The sequence below is a fragment of the Odocoileus virginianus genome, chromosome 31 (assembly GCF_023699985.2).
Source record: "Odocoileus virginianus isolate 20LAN1187 ecotype Illinois chromosome 31, Ovbor_1.2, whole genome shotgun sequence".
NCBI lineage: Eukaryota > Metazoa > Chordata > Mammalia > Artiodactyla > Cervidae > Odocoileus > Odocoileus virginianus.
This window is the reverse complement of record NC_069704.1, coordinates 35,606,570-35,624,164: the sequence shown is the minus strand read 5'-3', so window position 1 is coordinate 35,624,164 and position 17,595 is coordinate 35,606,570. Positions and strand designations below refer to the sequence as shown.

General features: G+C 40.0%; 2 protein-coding genes across 3 annotated transcripts in view; both read left to right on the top strand.

Moving 5' to 3' along the window:
• The window catches only part of NFX1 (nuclear transcription factor, X-box binding 1), a 68,073-nt gene that overhangs the window by 15,592 nt on the left and 34,886 nt on the right, over positions 1 to 17,595 (top strand). For both annotated transcript variants that reach the window (XM_020905117.2, XM_020905119.2), the window contains exons 3-9: positions 1,068 to 1,226; positions 2,568 to 2,645; positions 7,334 to 7,439; positions 10,283 to 10,354; positions 11,870 to 12,009; positions 16,410 to 16,509; positions 16,594 to 16,811. In XM_020905117.2, coding sequence (XP_020760776.2) covers positions 1,068 to 1,226; positions 2,568 to 2,645; positions 7,334 to 7,439; positions 10,283 to 10,354; positions 11,870 to 12,009; positions 16,410 to 16,509; positions 16,594 to 16,811 — 873 coding nt within the window. The remainder of the gene's footprint in view (positions 1 to 1,067; positions 1,227 to 2,567; positions 2,646 to 7,333; positions 7,440 to 10,282; positions 10,355 to 11,869; positions 12,010 to 16,409; positions 16,510 to 16,593; positions 16,812 to 17,595) is intronic.
• LOC110144997 (small integral membrane protein 20-like) lies at positions 12,037 to 14,114 on the top strand. Its single transcript, XM_020905120.2, has one exon. The coding sequence runs from the start codon at positions 13,501 to 13,503 to the stop codon at positions 13,702 to 13,704; it is 204 nt and encodes a 67-aa protein (XP_020760779.2). The 5' UTR covers positions 12,037 to 13,500; the 3' UTR covers positions 13,705 to 14,114.

Below are 17,595 nucleotides of genomic sequence, written 5' to 3'. Positions count from 1 at the left end.
ACTGGATAAACAGAGTAATCTTAGGAAGCTGATGTTATGGAATGATTAAAATGTGAATTTTTGAGTTCACATTAATAGTGATGATTTGAATTTTGATTTTTAAATTTCTAGTTATATGATCTTAGGTGAACGGTTTAAACACTTTGAGCCTTGCTATCTTCATCTATAGAATGGTACCTCTATTATATCTTTGTTAAGAGAATTGAATATGTATAAAGTGTTTTAGCACAACAATCAGCATGATATATTTAAGGTTAGTTGTTTTACTCTTTTACTTGGACCTGATAACGGATAAAGTAGTATTGTGAAATAAATGCTAAAAATAAGGACTTAAAGAATACACAAACACTATGTCCTCTCAGGTCTGGCTACACTTGGGATTTAGAAAGATTTCTCTGAAATCGTGTTGAGGCAAAAGTCTGGAAGTGGGTGATGGTATTGAGGAGTAAATCTGGGAGGATTCTTACAACATCACACCCTGGTCTGTCTCATAGATGCTGAGCTTCTGGAACCAGAGACTGTGTCTCCTTCAGTCTAGTAACCCTACTATGGGGCTTGTGGTAGGCTCCAAGCCTGTCTTTGTTGAGTGAACAACCAAAGACTTCCAGGGTATCTACTAGAACCGTCTCATGACCATGGGTTATTGAAACCTGTCTAGGCTTAGTTTTCTTGCACCTGGCCACTGCAGCTTCATGAGCCCCTCCCGAACGTAAATTCATGGATGTGGTAAATTCAGAGAGGGCAAGGCATGGTGACAGGAGTTTCTCCTGTGAACACTCTAGCCGTGTGTTAGGAGGAGATGCTGGTGGGATCCCGGGCAGTTTCTTGGGAATGTTTCCTCAGACGTGTGAATCCCTTCCTAAGTCCCAGACCTGCTTCCTGAGGCCTCCATCTCAGCATACCCTTGCCCCTTCCCAGCCTCACACTCCGAACAACCACCTTGCTCAGAGCCAGACATCCCATAAAATCTCTATGTTTGCCTTCTTCTCTCAGATGCCTTGCTGATCCTTGGTTGACTAAGAAATGTTTTTCTGTGTTTGAGTTTATCTGTTTTTTTTTTTAAACAGGTTCTCTGATTGAACAGCTCACCACAGAAAAATACGAGTGCATGGTGTGCTGTGAGTTGGTTCGTGTCACAGCCCCGGTGTGGAGTTGTCAGAGCTGTTACCATGTGTTTCACTTGAACTGCATAAAGAAATGGGCCAGGTCTCCAGCATCTCAAGCAGGTCAGTCATTTCTCTCTTCTGAGTAGTTCTTCTCATCCATTTGGTATGCTCAAGTTTAATTCTCCTTGAGTGTTTTATCTGCAAGGGAGAGTATGTTGTCCTGATCACATATTTTGAATGACCATTATTAAGCTATAAATCTTAAGCCAGCTAAACATAACACATTAAAATATACTTAAGGTACAACATAATCAGTGACTTTTACTGAAAATGGTTGCTTTTATCCAAGTAGCAACTATAGAGAACAGCTTTTTAAAAATGAAGGTATAGTTTATATACAATGTTACATAAGTTTCAGGTATACAGCATAGCTATTCACAATTTTTAAAGGTTATATTCCATTTATAGTTACTATGAAATACTGGCTATATTTCTTTTGTTGTACTGTAGATTCTTGTGTTGTACTGTAGATCCTTGTAGCTTATTCATTAGAAAAGATTTCTTGTATAGTTTGCTTAGAAAACTTATAGAAAGCAATATTTAATTTACCTTTAGGCTTTTGAATTTGCTATAGCTTTAACAGATCTTCTCCATAGTATTTTGTGGGCTTTTCCCAAAGTTATATAGTATTTAGGGATAATGCAAATATTATTAATTAAATATGCTTTCTGAACTTTAGCTCTCCTAATTTAAAACATTCGGGTTTTCCTGCATGTACTCAAGTGTTTTGGGGCTTTCCTGGTAGCTCAGCTGGTAAAGAATCACCTGCAATGCAGGAGATCCCAGTTTGATTCCTGGTTCAGAAAGATCCCCTGGAGAAGGGATAGGCTACCCACTGCAGTATTCTTGGGCAGGATAATGCGAATATTATTCATAATATATACTTTCTGAACTTTGGTGCTTCTAGCTGAAAACATTTGGGTTTTCCTGCATGTACTCAAGTATTTTATCGTACTTTTTTTCAAACAAAGGTTCAGATGATTACTTTGATATTAAAAGTAATAGAACATTCTCCCACAAAATAAAAAGTTAATTTTATGAAATGGTGGAAATAAGGCTTTGGTGATAATCATACCATAATATATAAATGTATCAAATCAACACGCTGTGCACCTTAAACTTACACAGTGTTACGTGCTGATTCGATCTCAGTTTTAAAAAGTAGGACGAAATGCATACCTACTTTATTCTCAGTATCTGAAGTCCTTATAAATATAAGCCTAAATCCAATATTTAAGCAAAGCATTCAGTATTGTGAATTTGTTTCTCTAAAGTCTGATCCTTAACATGGAAACTACTACAACTGCTTCAGTATTGTGGCTTCCCATAGATTTAAAATGTTTAAATTACACGTGCTTTTGTAAGGAAATTACTTTAATTTCCTCTCATTTTTCTTGACAGATGGCCAGAGTGGTTGGAGGTGCCCTGCGTGTCAGAATGTTTCTGCACATGTCCCTAATACCTACACTTGTTTCTGTGGTGAGTTTTTTTTTAACATACACTGGTGTGATTTGCTTTCACTTTTCGCATTGTACCTTATTTCCCAGCGCAGGAGCGGCGGTGTGCTGGCTGTGCTTTAGAAAGGACTAAGGAGACTGCAGAGCTACGGTGTCAGTGAGACGTCACATGCATGTGGTCTGTACACAGCTAGAGTCACAGGCCTTTGTATTCTTGGCAGACTGCTCTGGAGATAGGCCTTCTCATCATGCCCACCAGGTCTCCTTGGTCTTCTCTTTAGATCAGAGCTGATCAGATGGCAGAAGTGGTTACAGGCTGCTTCTCACCTCTAACTGTCACTCACTTTGAAATTCCAGATTTGAATAACATGAGTGAAGAGTAGTGTGACAGGTACTTTATTTAATCCAAGAAATCAGTCATTGGCCTTTATAATCACGAGAGATTTTCTGTGAACCAGCATTACAAACTCTATCCTTATGCTTTTCCTCTTCATGGAATACTTCTTCCTGTTTTGGAATAGCTTGGTTCTCCCATGTGTTAGGAAAAACACTTTCTGTGATCCAGATGCTTGTATCTGTTGCTAACATATTTCCCGCATGTCTTTTCTCTCTCTTTCCTGCCTGTCCTTTTTTTTTTGGTTTGAAGTTGCTTTTCTCTTTTTTTTTTCCTCATTTATTTTTATTAGTTGGAGGCTAATTACTTTACAATATTGTAGTGGTTTTTGCCATACATTGACATGAATCAGCCATGGATTTACATGTGTTCCCCATCCCGATCCCCCCTCCCACCTCCCTCCCCATCCCATCCCTCTGGGTCTTCCCAGTGCACCAGCCCTGAGCACTTGTCTCATGCATCCAACCTGGGCTGGTGATCTGTTTCACCCTTGATAGTATACTTGTTTCAATGCTATTCTCTCAGAACATCCCACCCTCGCCTTCTCCCACTGAGTCCAAAAGTCTGTTCTGTACATCTGTGTCTCTTTTTCTGTTTTGCATATTGGGTTATCGTTACCATCTTTTTAAATTCCATATATATGCGTTAGTATACTGTATTGGTCTTTATCTTTCTGGCTTACTTCACTCTGTATAATGGGTTCCAGTTTCATCTATCTCATTAGAACTGATTCAAATGAATTCTTTTTAATGGCTGAGTAATATTCCATAGTGTATATGTACCATAGCTTCCTCATCCATTCGTCTGCTGATGGGCATCTAGGTTGCTTCCATGTCCTGGCTATTATAAACAGTGCTGTGATGAACATTGGGGTGCACGTGTCTCTTTCAGATCTAGTTTCCTCAGTGTGTATGCCCAGGAGTGGGATTGCTAGGTCATATGGCAGTTCTATTTCCAGCTTTTTAAGGAATCTCCACACTGTTCTCCATAGTGGCTGTACTAATTTGCATTCCCACCAACAGTGTAAGAGGGTTCCCTTTTTTCCACAGCCTCTCCAGCATTTATTGCTTGTAGACTTTTGGAGAGCAGCCATCCTGACTGGCGTGTAATGGTACCTCATTGTGGTTTTGATTTGCATTTCTCTGATAATGAGTGATGTTGAGCATCTTTTCATGTGTTTGTTAGCCATCTGTATGTCTTCTTTGGAGATGTGTCTGTTTAGTTCTTTGGCCCATTTTTGATTGGGTCATTTATTTTTCTGGAATTGAGCTTCCTGCTTGTCTTTTAATGGCTAGACTTTCCCACCTGATGGACAGGGAAGCCTGGTGTGCTGCAGTCCATCGGATTGCAAAGAGTCACACACAACTGAGTGACTGAACTGAACTTACCATCTGGCTGTTGATTTCTCAGATTATATTTCTTAACCATTTTTCTCCTTCCTTAAACTACTTCATTTTTACTTCTCTCCTCATTACCTCACTGAAACTATATTCAGAAGTCATCGATGATTCCCTTCCTGACCAAATTCAAGGCTGATTTGATAAATTCTTACATTTTTTTGCCACTCAGCAGCCCTTACTACTTTTGACCATTCGCTTCTTGAAATGACTAGCTCTATTTCTTTTCTGCTTGCTCTCCCTTTTCTAACTAATTTGCTCGCATTTCTCCTTTCTTGTTAGTTAACTGCCAGCTTCCACCAAGAGTTGGTCACTGACGATCAACAGTTTTTAACTTTTAGACTCAACCTCTTTGTGAACTCAGCTATCTTCTTTTCTTTAAATCCTCATCCACTGTTTCATTCAAGATCTTACCCAAACAGTCCTCTTCCAGAGAAAACTTCCCTTTCTTATCTCCACTCCCAGTTTGGCCACTCTTATCCAAATTCTGCTGGTCTCATATGTTTTATTGCGAAAATCTGAGGCTTAGCAGATACTGAATTGGTATTAGCTGAAGGAATGAATATTCTTTTTTTTTTTTGGAATGAGTATTCTTGAATGTACTACTGGAAAGGCAGCAAGAGATCAATTGTAAATTGGACAGTTAAGGTTAATACCAAGGCTTAATTATTTTAAAGGATTTTTAAACATGAGGCACCATAATGAAATTTACAATCTTGTAAAAGCCTTCACTGACAAACTATATATGAGAACCTAAGAAGGTAAAAGAATGTGGGGCTGAAGGTCAAGATGATCTGAGTGAGGTAGAATGATGTGGGAATGCAAATATTAGCCTTGTTGCACCTGAGGACTTTGCCCTCTCTGCTCTTCAGGGAGACCATTGGTTTAATGTACTTTATTGAGAACTTATTAACGTACCAGCCATCATGAAGAAACAGGAATGAGACTATTAATTGACTTCCCAGAGGTTAGAGGCTAAGATTTAAGACACAATTAACTTGCTGTTCTACTTGAAGTACAGAGCCTGTGACTTCTGGCTGGATGATAAAGGGGGCCTTCATGAAGGAGGTGAAATTGAAATGGGCTTGGAAACTAGGTTTAAAACCAACAAGGCTTAGAGTCTGTTGGGAGGAGTCATCCAGTTATGGAGCCCAGGGCCTATGAAGGTGAAGGAGTAGGAGATGACTGAGAGGTAGGGGTGACTTCCTGCCAGGCCCGGACGTTGGCACTTCATCTGTCAGGCTTTGGGAAGCCCCTGAAGGCGTCAAAGTGATTCTTTATGAAGATCAGTCTGGCGGCAATGAGTAAAGTATTTTGGGACCTAAACCGTTTGGGGACTTATAATAACTCAGGTGAAGAATAGTGAAAGTCTGGAATGGCTTTTAGAGTGGGACAGAAAGGAAAGAGTGTAAAATTTCAAAGGTAAACAGGAATTACACACAGTGGGAAAGGAAGGAACCCAAACGTGGCTCCAGAGTTTCACGCTTTTGGAAACAGTGATACCGAGAACAGAAACGGGCAGGTCAAGAGAACCAGGTTTGGTGGAGACAAGTAAATTTAATTTAGAAATGTTGAGTTGGAGGAGTGAGACAACTAGTGAAAGATGTTCTACAGGAAGTTAGGAATATTTGAAGAAAGATCAGGATTTAGGGGTGATAGTCGCAGTTGAGAGCAATAGATGAGGCGTAGTAGGTGAAGGGGTGATGAGGGAAAGGAAGTCGATAATGCAGAACCCTGGCAGGTGAAGGGGAAGAAGCACCTTTTAGAGTCAGGGAAGGAGGTGGGGCCACTGAAGATGGTAGGAGAAAACCTGGGCATCATGTCGAAGCAAGAAGCACAGAGTCGGGGAGGTTTTCTGCTAGTGTGGAGATGAGGTTCTGGCCGGGAGAGAGGAAGAGCAGGTGTTGGGGTGGAGGGAGACGAGGTGTGAGGTCCACTGTGTAGGGAAATCGACAAGATTTGTTGATTAAGTAGAAGAAAAAGGAGGATGATTCTAGTTTTGGAGTTTGTGAGACTCTTGACAGTGATGGTGTCACTAACAGAAACAGGGAACCCTGAAGAGGTTGGGGCCCAAGAAGAAAGATGCTAACATAGGCAATTTGAAGTGACCGAAACCTCAAGCACAGATGTTCAGCAGACAGTTAGACATGTAGGACTGAAACTGAGCATTCAGGGCAATGTAGAAAATAAAGATTTAGGACTCATTGGCCTTTAGGTGTACTGAACCTCACAGAAATGCACACGATTTCTCAAAGAGACAGGCAGGAGAGAAAAGCAGAGGCCAAGGATCAGGAATTGGCTTCATTTAGGGTGTAAATTGCCCAAGTGAGAATGAATTCCTCAAGGTCGAGGGGGAGTCCCATGCCTCAGTTTTACTCTTCCTGCCCATGCATTGGGTTCATGAAAGAGGCTTACTAAAGATTTTTTGAGTGACTTGATTATAAAACTATAACCCTTTTATGCCTATATTACAAGTTTAGAATAGGCAAGTTCCTACCATTCAGGGGATCCTCCGTTCTTTCCATCACTACTACTTCCCCGCCATTGCTGTCTTCGCTTATTTCCTCTTTTGGGTTCTTAAAGTAGATACTCCCCTGTCAATTCAAAGACCCATTTATAGAAGGACTTATTTTAAAGGATTATTTTAAAATCTTAGATTAAATTAGTGAAAGTGACATTTTCGTAAGTAAAAATGACTAGTTTTCCAGGTAATCCCAACTTTATCATGCTCGGTACAGCTTTTGACAAGTAGCATTACATTCAACTTTTTATTTGAGGATAATGTGTTTATCGAACGAATGAAAACCTCACTTGTGTTTCATACTCTCTGGTTATATTGTATTACTTCACTGAAGTCTCTGGGATAACAGATAACAGTTGAAATTAACACCTTTAACTCTCTGATCTGATATGTTTTAGGCAAGGTAAGGAATCCCGAATGGAGCAGAAATGAAATCCCACATAGCTGTGGTGAGGTCTGCAGAAAGAAGCAGCCTGGCCAGGACTGCCCACATTCCTGCAACCTGTGAGTTGGAGCTCTAGACTCCTGGGGGTCCCTGGTGAACACGCTTTGCTTGTGGCTCTCGGTGTGCGTGTTTGGTTGGTGTGTAACAGGCCTGGGAGAAGGACCGCGTGGTATCATTTACTGAGCACTTGCTGTGTGCCAGGTACTCTGCAAAAGTTGACTCGCTGAATCCTAACCACAGCCCAGTGATGTATAGATATTTATCATCTCCATTTTATAGATGAGGAAAGAAACGAACCATAATACACTGTTTATCAGTTCCAAATAAATTTCTACAGACTGACTTCAGACATAGGTTTCATTCCTGTGTTCATCACTTAACAGTTATGTGATGTTGGACAAATTACTTCTCTGAGCCTCAGTTTCTGAACCTGCAAGGTAATAATGATATGACCAAAACTAGTTACAGAGCTCTACGAATGTTAAATTAACATGCTTAAGAGATTTGGCCCAGAGCCTGGCACATGGTAAGTGGTCAAAAAATGGTAACCCTTGCTTTTTATTACCCAAATCTAAGAGTAGTACAGACGCCAGAGTATTACAGTTGCTTCTGCTGTTATCTAGTTTCTGTTGCAGGAACAGGAGTTGGGTCAGAGGTCTTGTGATCACCATGTGGGGATGGTGCTGGGGACTGTCAGTGGGAGAGCTGTTCAGACTGGGCTCAACAGCATGGTCTGCCGTCTGCTGGGCAGTCAGCCCCTCCTCTTCCTTTGACTGCTTTCATAGATCAGAATCCAGACTCATCTCTTCCTTCCCTCCATTGGCATTTTGAGTAAATTCAGTAATAAGAAATTAACCCTTGCATGAATTATCTTTCCGAAGCCTTCAATAGAAATGGGCCCCTGTTGTGACTATCAGAGGATACCAACTGTGATGCAGACCAGATGGTCAGTCATTGAAGGAGCATTTTAAAACACAAGCGCCTGGTCTCTGGCTCACAGCAGTTAAATCGGAATCTCCTGGGGTTGGGTCTAAGCTTTGTAGTGTTTTTTTGTTTGTTTGTTTGTTTAAAATTTTATGTATTTTTAATTGAAGGATAATTGCTTTACAGTACTGTGTTGGTTTCTGCCATACATCAGCATGAATCAGTCACAGGTCCACATATGTCCCCTCTCTTCTTGAACCTCCCTCCCACCTCCCAACCTATCCGACCCCTCTAGATTGTCACAGAGCACTGGTTTGAGCTCCCTGAGTCAGACGGCAAATTCCCACTGGCTGGCTGTTTTACTTCGGTAGTGTATGTGTTTCCACGTTACCCTCCCCGTTTGGCCCACCCTCTCCTTCCCCCTCTGTCCACAAGTCTGTTCTGTCTGCATCTCCATTGCTGCCCTGTAAATAGGTTCGTCAGTACCATCTTTCTTGATTCCATATATGCGTTAATATACAGTATTTGTTTCTCTCTTTCTAACTTACTTCACTCTTTGTAATAGGCTCTAGGGTCATCCATCTCACTGGAACTAACTTAAATGCATTCTAAGCATTGTTGTTGTAAAAGCTTTCCAAGTGATTTTAATACATAGCAGTGTTGTCAACCATTACTCTTTAAGTCCAGGGATTAAGTCCAGGCCTCAGGGATGTTTGAAATAATCTGGAATCATCCACACCTGACCAACAGTTTGTCTCTCAGTCTAAATTTATTTAAGTGTCCAGCCATGAAAATAATTTCATCTGAAAGTGTTGAGGCATATCATATGGAATGTAGCTATTGAATAATGATACTCACCCTTAAAGAATCATGCTTAATCTTAGTCTTCTGTGGTTCAGCCTGTCAAAATGGGTCACCTTAGGAGATTGGGCACATGTTTCTAGATTGTTTTCAGTGTTTAAAACTGATTTAATAATTATTATTACTGATTTAGGAGTTACATTAAAAAATCCACTCAGGCACACCTGATTTTTGTAGCAAATTCTAGTACCTACTTGATGAATTCAACTCGTCTCTGATTGGCTTGTAACTCCCAAAGGATTGTGATTTGCCATCACGTAGATGCTTCCTGCACCCCCCCACCCACACCAAGTTCCCAAATGTTTTAAATAGTGATATTTCTGTGTAATATTACCAGGGGTGTCTGCTTTGAAGAGGATAGTATTTGTTTAAATATATCCGTCTCGTTATTTTTTTCCTTTGGTCTCTATTTATTATAGCTCCTATAAAAAAAGTTCTGTTCAGAGGCCTGATTCTGACCTACAGCATATCACTGAGCCCAGCCCTTTCCACGAGTCCCTCTCCGCTTTGTCACTCGCCAGCATGCCTCCCCTCACCCGCACCTTCCTTTCACTGTTCGTGTTGTTAGCACGTCACCTGTTAGCACTTCACTAGCTGATGAGAACATGTCTGTACTTCTCATGGACCTAGCAGATTTAAGGTCTGTTACACTGAACAGGGAAGGCTGGCGTGCTGCAGTCCATGGGGCCGCAAAGAGTTGGACACGACTGAGTGTCTGAACTGAACTGAACTGAACATTGATCGGTTCTGATCTTCTAAAGGACTCTGTTGACCATCCTGAGTGGCACCCTCCTTATCCCTACACACTGCACTAAGTGGGCCAAGACCATATTTAGAAATGCTTTCTTTGACTGGTCAGACCCAAATAAGACCAGTATTTTGACTTGGGCTTTTCTTTTCTGGTTAAATATTCTAAAATGGTACTGCTATCAATCCTTTCTATATAAAAACGTTGTTGGTATCTTTGTTTAAATAGTTAATCAACTTTAGATAAATACTAAAACATTTCATAGTAAGTTTATTTGCTGCCATATTCACAGTCAGGCTCAGTCGGGGCAGCTTTGTTCAGGTTTGGATACATAAGTATGATTTCTTCATCAAAACTTTTCTTTTTTAGCCTGTGCCATCCAGGACCTTGCCCACCCTGCCCTGCCTTTATGACTAAAACTTGTGAATGTGGACGGACCAGGTAAAGTTAGACTTGTACTCCAAAGGAAGACTTCAGTTTCCCACATTGATGGTTTATATATGAATTTCTAAAATGTAAGATTAGTAGGTAGGCGCAAAGAGTATTTATTTACTATCATTAATGGTAGGTGTAAATAGTACTTTTCTGCAAATAGTAAATCCTGTGCTGCCTTAATCCTGTTTTGCAATCTTTTAAGTGATTAAAAAGTTACAAAAAGTGAGATTGCTGTTTTAGGTGAAATACTATGGGACTTTTTTCTTAACATCTCCAGTGGGTGAAAGAACCAGGAGTTGAACCCCGGCCTGCTAGGGATCAGGAGGCAAGGATCATTTATCTGTGCCTAGCGTAGTATCTGGTGTCTAGGAGGTTTTCATTGAATATTGTTGAAAGAAAGAGTAAGTGGCCCCCAGAGCCCACCCTCTTTTCATTACAGTGCAAGTTATGCTTTATCAGTACAGGGACCATTGATAGCCGCATAGCTGTGGAGTGCTTCTGAGGTCCAGTGAAGACCACACAGTGATTCCTGAACCACAAGACGAGATGAAATAGTGCAGATTTTCCAATGATAAACGTTTTTTAGGTGTTTACTGAACTTACAACAGTAGCAGTGTAGCCTGAGAGTCACATGCAAGGCTTTCTGGTCAGAAAGCCCAGGTCAGATTTGGGCTCTGCCACTAACTAGCTGTTAACCTGGGCAAGTTGCTTTCTCCTGCTGAGCCTCATTTTTCTTATCTTATCTTCTTATGGTAGAAATAATAATGTCTTCCTCAAGGGGTTGATATTGTCTGTGATGCTGAGCACTAGAAACTGATCATCTATATATGTATCAGTGATTTTTTAAAACAAAATACATAGCTGAAGTGAGAATAGTGGAATAGAATAGAACTTTTTGTGAGAGAGTAGATTCCAAGCTCTAAACCATTACCCTGAAAAGAAACCTGAAGACAGTTGTGTAAGAGCAGTGGCCTCATATCCTTCTCTGGCTAATAAGTCAGCAAAATCAGGATGTTTATTAGAACAAAGCCAGAATTATTTCCCTTCCTGAATCAAAGTCACATACAGTATGTTCTTAAGTATAATATTATAACTGCCGAAAATGCCAGAGTGCAGGGTCCCAGGAGAATGCCATTGTGCTTTCATTCCAGGAATATTTGTTAGAACTACATCTTCCAACTTCCCCACCCAGATCTGTAAGATACTGTGGGAGCTTCAGGCTCTTTACCCTCCTGCATGCTGCTTCAACTCAGAGGAGAAATCACAGTATAACAAATACTTAGGCCCTCAATTCCTCTCTGGCCAGAAAATAGGGGACAGAGAAGCAAAGGAGTGAAAAAGAAAAGTGGAGAAAGGAAGAGTAATTGAGGGAGTGACTGGAGGAGGGAAACACAGAGGAAGTAGGGGAAATGGGGCCCAGAGAGGTTTAGTAGGTTTTGGGGAAGGTTAGTTTAGCTGTCGAGTAGGACCTCAGTGTCCAACATTAGGCTAATGCCGTCTTTCTGTTTTCTCTTTTTGTAGGCACACAGTTCGCTGCGGTCAGGCTGTCTCAGTTCACTGTTCTAACCCTTGTGACAGTATTTTGAATTGTGGTCAGCACCACTGTGCTGAGCTGTGCCATGGGGGTCCCTGCCAACCTTGTCGGGTCATATTGAACCAGGGTAAGTGGTGAGCCCAGCAGCCAGCCATACTTGGGGGCTTTTTTGGAACCTTATTTACAGTTGTATTGATGACATGGTTTTGTCTCAAGCCTATAGTCACAAAGACTCTATTAGGTCCGTTATCTTGGGTAGAAAGAACTAGAGATATATGAATGATTGGATGATTTTCATTATTTTGGTCACATAACACCAGTATAGGTCATTGTCCTATAGAATTTGGACAGTAGATGTTTTTTAATGCTGTTTAAAAGAAACTGCTTAGGAAATCTTTTTTTCAGTGACTACTTGAAAAGGGCGCAGAAAAAGCCAAAGCAATCTTTGAAAGAGAACAAATTTGAAAGACCTCATTTTAAGGCTTATAAAGTAATAGTAATCATGACATTGTGGTTATTGGTATAAAGGTAGTAGATTCTGACAATAGAGTCCAGAAATAGATCTCAGTATATTACAGTCAGTTGATATCAGCCAAGATATTAAGTTAATTCAGTGGGAAAAGGAGTCTTTTTACAAATGGTCCTAGAACAACTGGATGTATATATGGGAAAAAAGTGACCCTCAACCCCTGTCTCACTCTTTACACAAACATTAATTCTATATGGATCTTGGACTTGAATGTAAAACCCAGGAACAGTTTCCAGAAGAAACTATAAAAGAATATTTCCATGACTTTGGGATCAGGCAAAGATTTCATAGAGCAACAAAAAATGTTAAATTGAACTTTTATCACATTAAGAAATTTCTGTTCAACAAAAGACAACATTAAGAAAATGAATAGATAAATCACAGATTGTATGCAGAATATTTAAAGTACTCCTTCCAAAAAAAAACAGAAAGATAGTCTCCTACAAATCAACTTGAAGAGGCACTGCACAAAAGAAAATAATTATAAATGCTCAATAAACACATAGAAGATGCTTGACACCTTTAAACACTAGGAAACTGTAAATTAAAGGCACAGTAAGAGTAGAATAGTATAACCACTTTTAAAACAGTCTAAGGAATCTCCCTGGTGGCCTAGTGGTTAGGATTCTGCGCTTTCACTGTCGTGGCCCAGGTTTAGTCCCTGGTCAGGGAACCCAGGTCTCACAAGCTGTGTGGTGCAGCCAAAAGGAGAAAGAAAATAGTATAGTAGTTCCTTTAAAGGTGAAACATAGAGTTGTCATGTGACTGCAATTCTACCCTTCGGCATATACCCAAGAGAAATGAAAATATATGTCTATACAAAACTTCTAAACCGATGTTCATAGCAGCATTATTCATAATAGTCAAAATGTGGCAATAATGCAAATACCTGTCAGCTGATAAATGGAATAACATGATATATCCATAAAAAGATGTATTATTCAGCCATGGAAAGGAATGAAATATTGATACATGCTATGAAGTGGATGAGCCTCCAAAATATACTAAGTGCGTCACAGCCCAGCCAGCGGGAGCCGGGTTTGGAGAGTCCAGGGCACTCGGAGAATCCGGGTAGCCCTGGCTGGAGCCATGTCCCGGAACCTGCGCACTGCTCCCATTTCCGGCGGCTTCCTCTCCCTAATTGGCGTCACCTTCTACCCCATCTACTTCCGGTCCTTAATGCGGCTGGAGGAGTACAAGAAGGAACAAGCCATTAATCGAGCTGGTATTGTTCAAGAAGACGTGCAGCCACCAGGGTTGAAAGTGTGGTCGGATCCATTTGGCCGGAAATGAGAAGACTAACACCACCTCTAATGATGCAAGTAGACAGAGGCTTCATGCTTCCAGTTCTGTAGCAAGTGCAGTAAGTCACCTGGCTGGAGAACAGTGGCTGAGCAGAAAACTCTAGAAGGCCATAAAGAGTCCTGTGCATGAGGATTACGTCCCTTCTTAAAAGAACCCTGGAACAAATCATACTGTCAGGAGGGTTTTCATGATTTGGTTTCCTTTCTAAAAATGAAGCTGTCTCACTCAGCTGGGCTTGAAGGCTATCTACATATTATTCAGTCTCTACCTCTTAGCCTGCCATGCTGTGATATGAATACAAGCAACCAGTAGACTGGGGAAGGTCCTAGACTGTTTTGCCATCCTCCAAATAAGAAATTTCAGGGGAAAACTACCATATTGAGCAGCCTCATAGGGCTCTTTGATTAAAGTTGATAAAACTCTTTGAGGACAAGGTACATTGTACTCTTTAAGAATAAATAGTTCAACTCAACTATCTCGTTAGGAAGGTTGCTGCATATTGAGAAATAAATAAATTTGAAGCAAACTAAATGGGTCTGCATGCTTATTAGAAACTATTGTTGAATTGACTGAAGTGAAAATATATGTATTAAAATGATTTCTCTTACTTCAAAAAAAAAAAAAACCAAAATACTAAGTGAAAGAAGTGAGTCTCAAAAGACCACTTATTGTATGCTTTCTCTGTTTTTATGGCTGTCTAATCTGCAGAGATCCTGGGCTACAATGCATTGGTCCTATAGTTTTAGTTTATTAAATTTTACTTTTATGTGATGCTGTTGATCTGTGTTGGCACTTAAAATAAGAAATAGCCCTGTGAAATGTTTTGTGGTGTGTACTATAAGGATTTTACATAGGGAGTTGTGCTGTATATTATTTAGTAGTTTGTTTATGGGTCCTCTGGGAAGAAAGTCCTGTTTGATCTTAGTTCCAAGAATAGTTGTTTTTCCTCAAAGATAATATCTTAGGAAGCTGATATAACTGACCTAATGTCCATCGTTATAATGTGTACTTTTTAGCTATGATTCATTCTGTATCCTTACCATTATTTTCCTTTTTATTTTCACATCTTTTATGTTCTCTTCATTTATCTCATATATCCTTATATACTGGATTAAACCCATTTTGAGATAAGGCAGGAGTAAATATATACTGGCAGTTTGGTCTTGGCAGTATAGATTGTCTTTGATCTGGACCGTTTTTACCTCTTGATTCATATTGGACTAAATGACACTTTTTTGTCAGATTTGTATGGATCCCAGTCTCTTCCTTTCTGTTTTTGTGTGTGTAGCTGATTTTTTTAAACCCAGTTGAAGACTTTTTGTTTGTCCATATTCTATATCTAGCAAAGTATTTAGGCCATCAGTGTAGTATCAACTTATGTTCCCACCAGCAGTGTAGATGGGCTCCATTTTCTCCACACCCTCTCCAGCATTTATTTGTAGACTTTTTGTCTCAAAGTGTTTTTTATTTTCTGTTTTGTTGAGGTTTGTCTTGTTCCCTAGTATTGGCATCAGTCCTAGAGAATGTTCATGTGTGCTTGAAAAGACTTGTCAATTTTCTGACCCTTGATTCTTTGGTTCATAGCTATCTTATACCTCTGGAAAAGAAGAAGTCTGTTCTATTTGAGTAAACACTTAGCAAAAAAAGAAAGCCTGCTTGCACAGCCTCCCTGTTGCTAGGGTTTTGTTTACCAATTTGTTGATTCTGCCAATCTTGCATATCCTGCACCTATAATTCATCTAATAAGTAAATCTTTATTTAATGAGTTTTAGAACAGGGGATGAAACTGCCCATGTATTTACTGGGAGAGTAAATGTATATTTTAAAAATCAAGCATCTTGGTTAATATCTTTACTGACAAAAAGTTTTCATTATAAACTGAAAATGTAAAGTGGCCCTTATCAGAAAAATTATCTAAATTGATGAAAATTAGTCCTCCTCAGACTTTGTTACATATTAGTCAGAAACCAACTCTTTTCTTGTTTGCTTTGAAAATAACTCCTTAAATGCAGCACTTAAAGCAACCTATTATTTCTTCAACCCACAGAAAAATTTATAGGTATTAGACTGAGTTCTCTATATAGTCAGTAAAAGTCTCAAGTTCTTTGAAACACTTTTTACTCAGTATCAGGACTCAGACATGATTACTTCAAATTTAACAATAGTAGAATACAGATTAACAAGGATTTTATATTGTATCTATCTTAAAATTTCTTTTTAGCAGCAGACACTTTTCCTAAGCACTTTATGTGAACCCCAAGATAGGAAGTATTAAATCTGTGCTGTTTGGTTGAAATGAGGGTGGAATCCAGTCATCAGTGCCTCCATAATTACCCCATTTAGGTTCAGTCTTCTGTGACATCGCCACAGGACCCCAGGGAGCGTCATGATGCATGGTTTCCAACCATGGCCTTGTGGACCAGAGACTGGTCTGTTTCACTTTAATGCTACAGGGGTGTGCTACAGGGGTACCATGAGATGTGTTAAAATTAACAAAAGCTTCTAAATTTTTTTCCTGTGGTGGAGCTCTTAGGTGGGGCTTAGAGCTGCTATATAAGCCACATTTGTTTCTGCGCCAGGTCTGATCAACAGTAGTGAATAGGATTTTGTGTCTTCTTATAGATTGCTTAGAGTAATATTTTAAGCTCTTGTGCAGATTACTAATCTTTCATTTTTGAAATTCTGTCCTCAAGTATGCTACTGTGGCAGCACCTCCCGAGATGTGTTATGTGGAACAGACATGGGGAAGTCTGATGGATTTGGGGACTTTGGCTGTTTAAAGATGTGTGGCAAGTAAGGTTTTATGTTTTTCTCAGTTAGAACAAAGCTGTATTTAAGGCAACAATCAATGTAATAGTGCGTTGTTCTCCTTAACAGGGACTTGAAATGTGGGAACCACACGTGTTCTCAGGTGTGCCACCCTCAGCCCTGCCCGCCGTGCCCACGGCTTCCCCCGCTTGTGCGCTATTGCCCTTGTGGGCAAACTCCTCTCAGCCAGTTGCTGGAACTTGGAAGCAGTGGTCGGAAGACATGCATGGATCCTGTGCCTTCATGTGGAAAAGTGTGCGGCAAGCCTCTGCCTTGTGGTTCCCTAGGTAACTCGTGGGCGGAAAGTTGTCTTTAAAAATGTAAATTTAAATATTTGGCGGCAGTGACTACTTCAGCAAAATAGTATTTAATTCCAGTTACAGTATCAGATGTTTTTCTAAATATTATGATCAGATTTGTGTGGTTACTTTTTCTTTCCTTTTCAAAATATAATTGTGAAAGCTCACATTTGCCCAAATGATCTTTCTATTAGTAATTCAGGTATTACCAACTCACGACAGTTGTGGTTAGATATTGTTTTGTGGTTGGGGTGGGGGGTGGTTGGGGTGTTTATGATTTCTCTTAGCAGCCTATACTAGTATGAATGCCAGGTATCCTTTTAGTAATTTAGGGTTCGGCAAGTGTTTAGAAGCATTTTCATATAATAGAAACATTTTAACTGGGTGAGACGTTTTAAGAACTGAGATTTTAAGTGCACTTAAATTTTATTCATTTGAGCCACTCAGGAAACATCTTTCTCTTCAGATAGGTTTCCCATCTAACTGAGAATAACACCTCCTGAAAATCATTTTGAAGGGACGTTTTTCTAAAATTTACATTACCTTCCTTCTTTGAATAGAGGTTACCAAAGATGATTTCTTTGCCCTTATTTGACTGAGAGTCATCACTTCCCTGAACCTCAGTTATTGTCTTCTACTGAATACACTGATTCCCTCTGGGCGTGCTGAGGTTTCTCAGGTATTTCCCCACTGCACTGTACAGTGTGACTGTTTTACTTGTTAAACCTTTTGGTGGTGTTTTCTTGTGAATGCTTTCAGTGTCCTGTCTGCC

What these genes read in the sequence shown, in the direction of transcription:
- LOC110144997 (XM_020905120.2), top strand. Translation starts at nt 13,501, where the DNA reads ATGTCCCGGAACCTGCGCACTGCTCCCATTTCCGGCGGCTTCCTCTCC.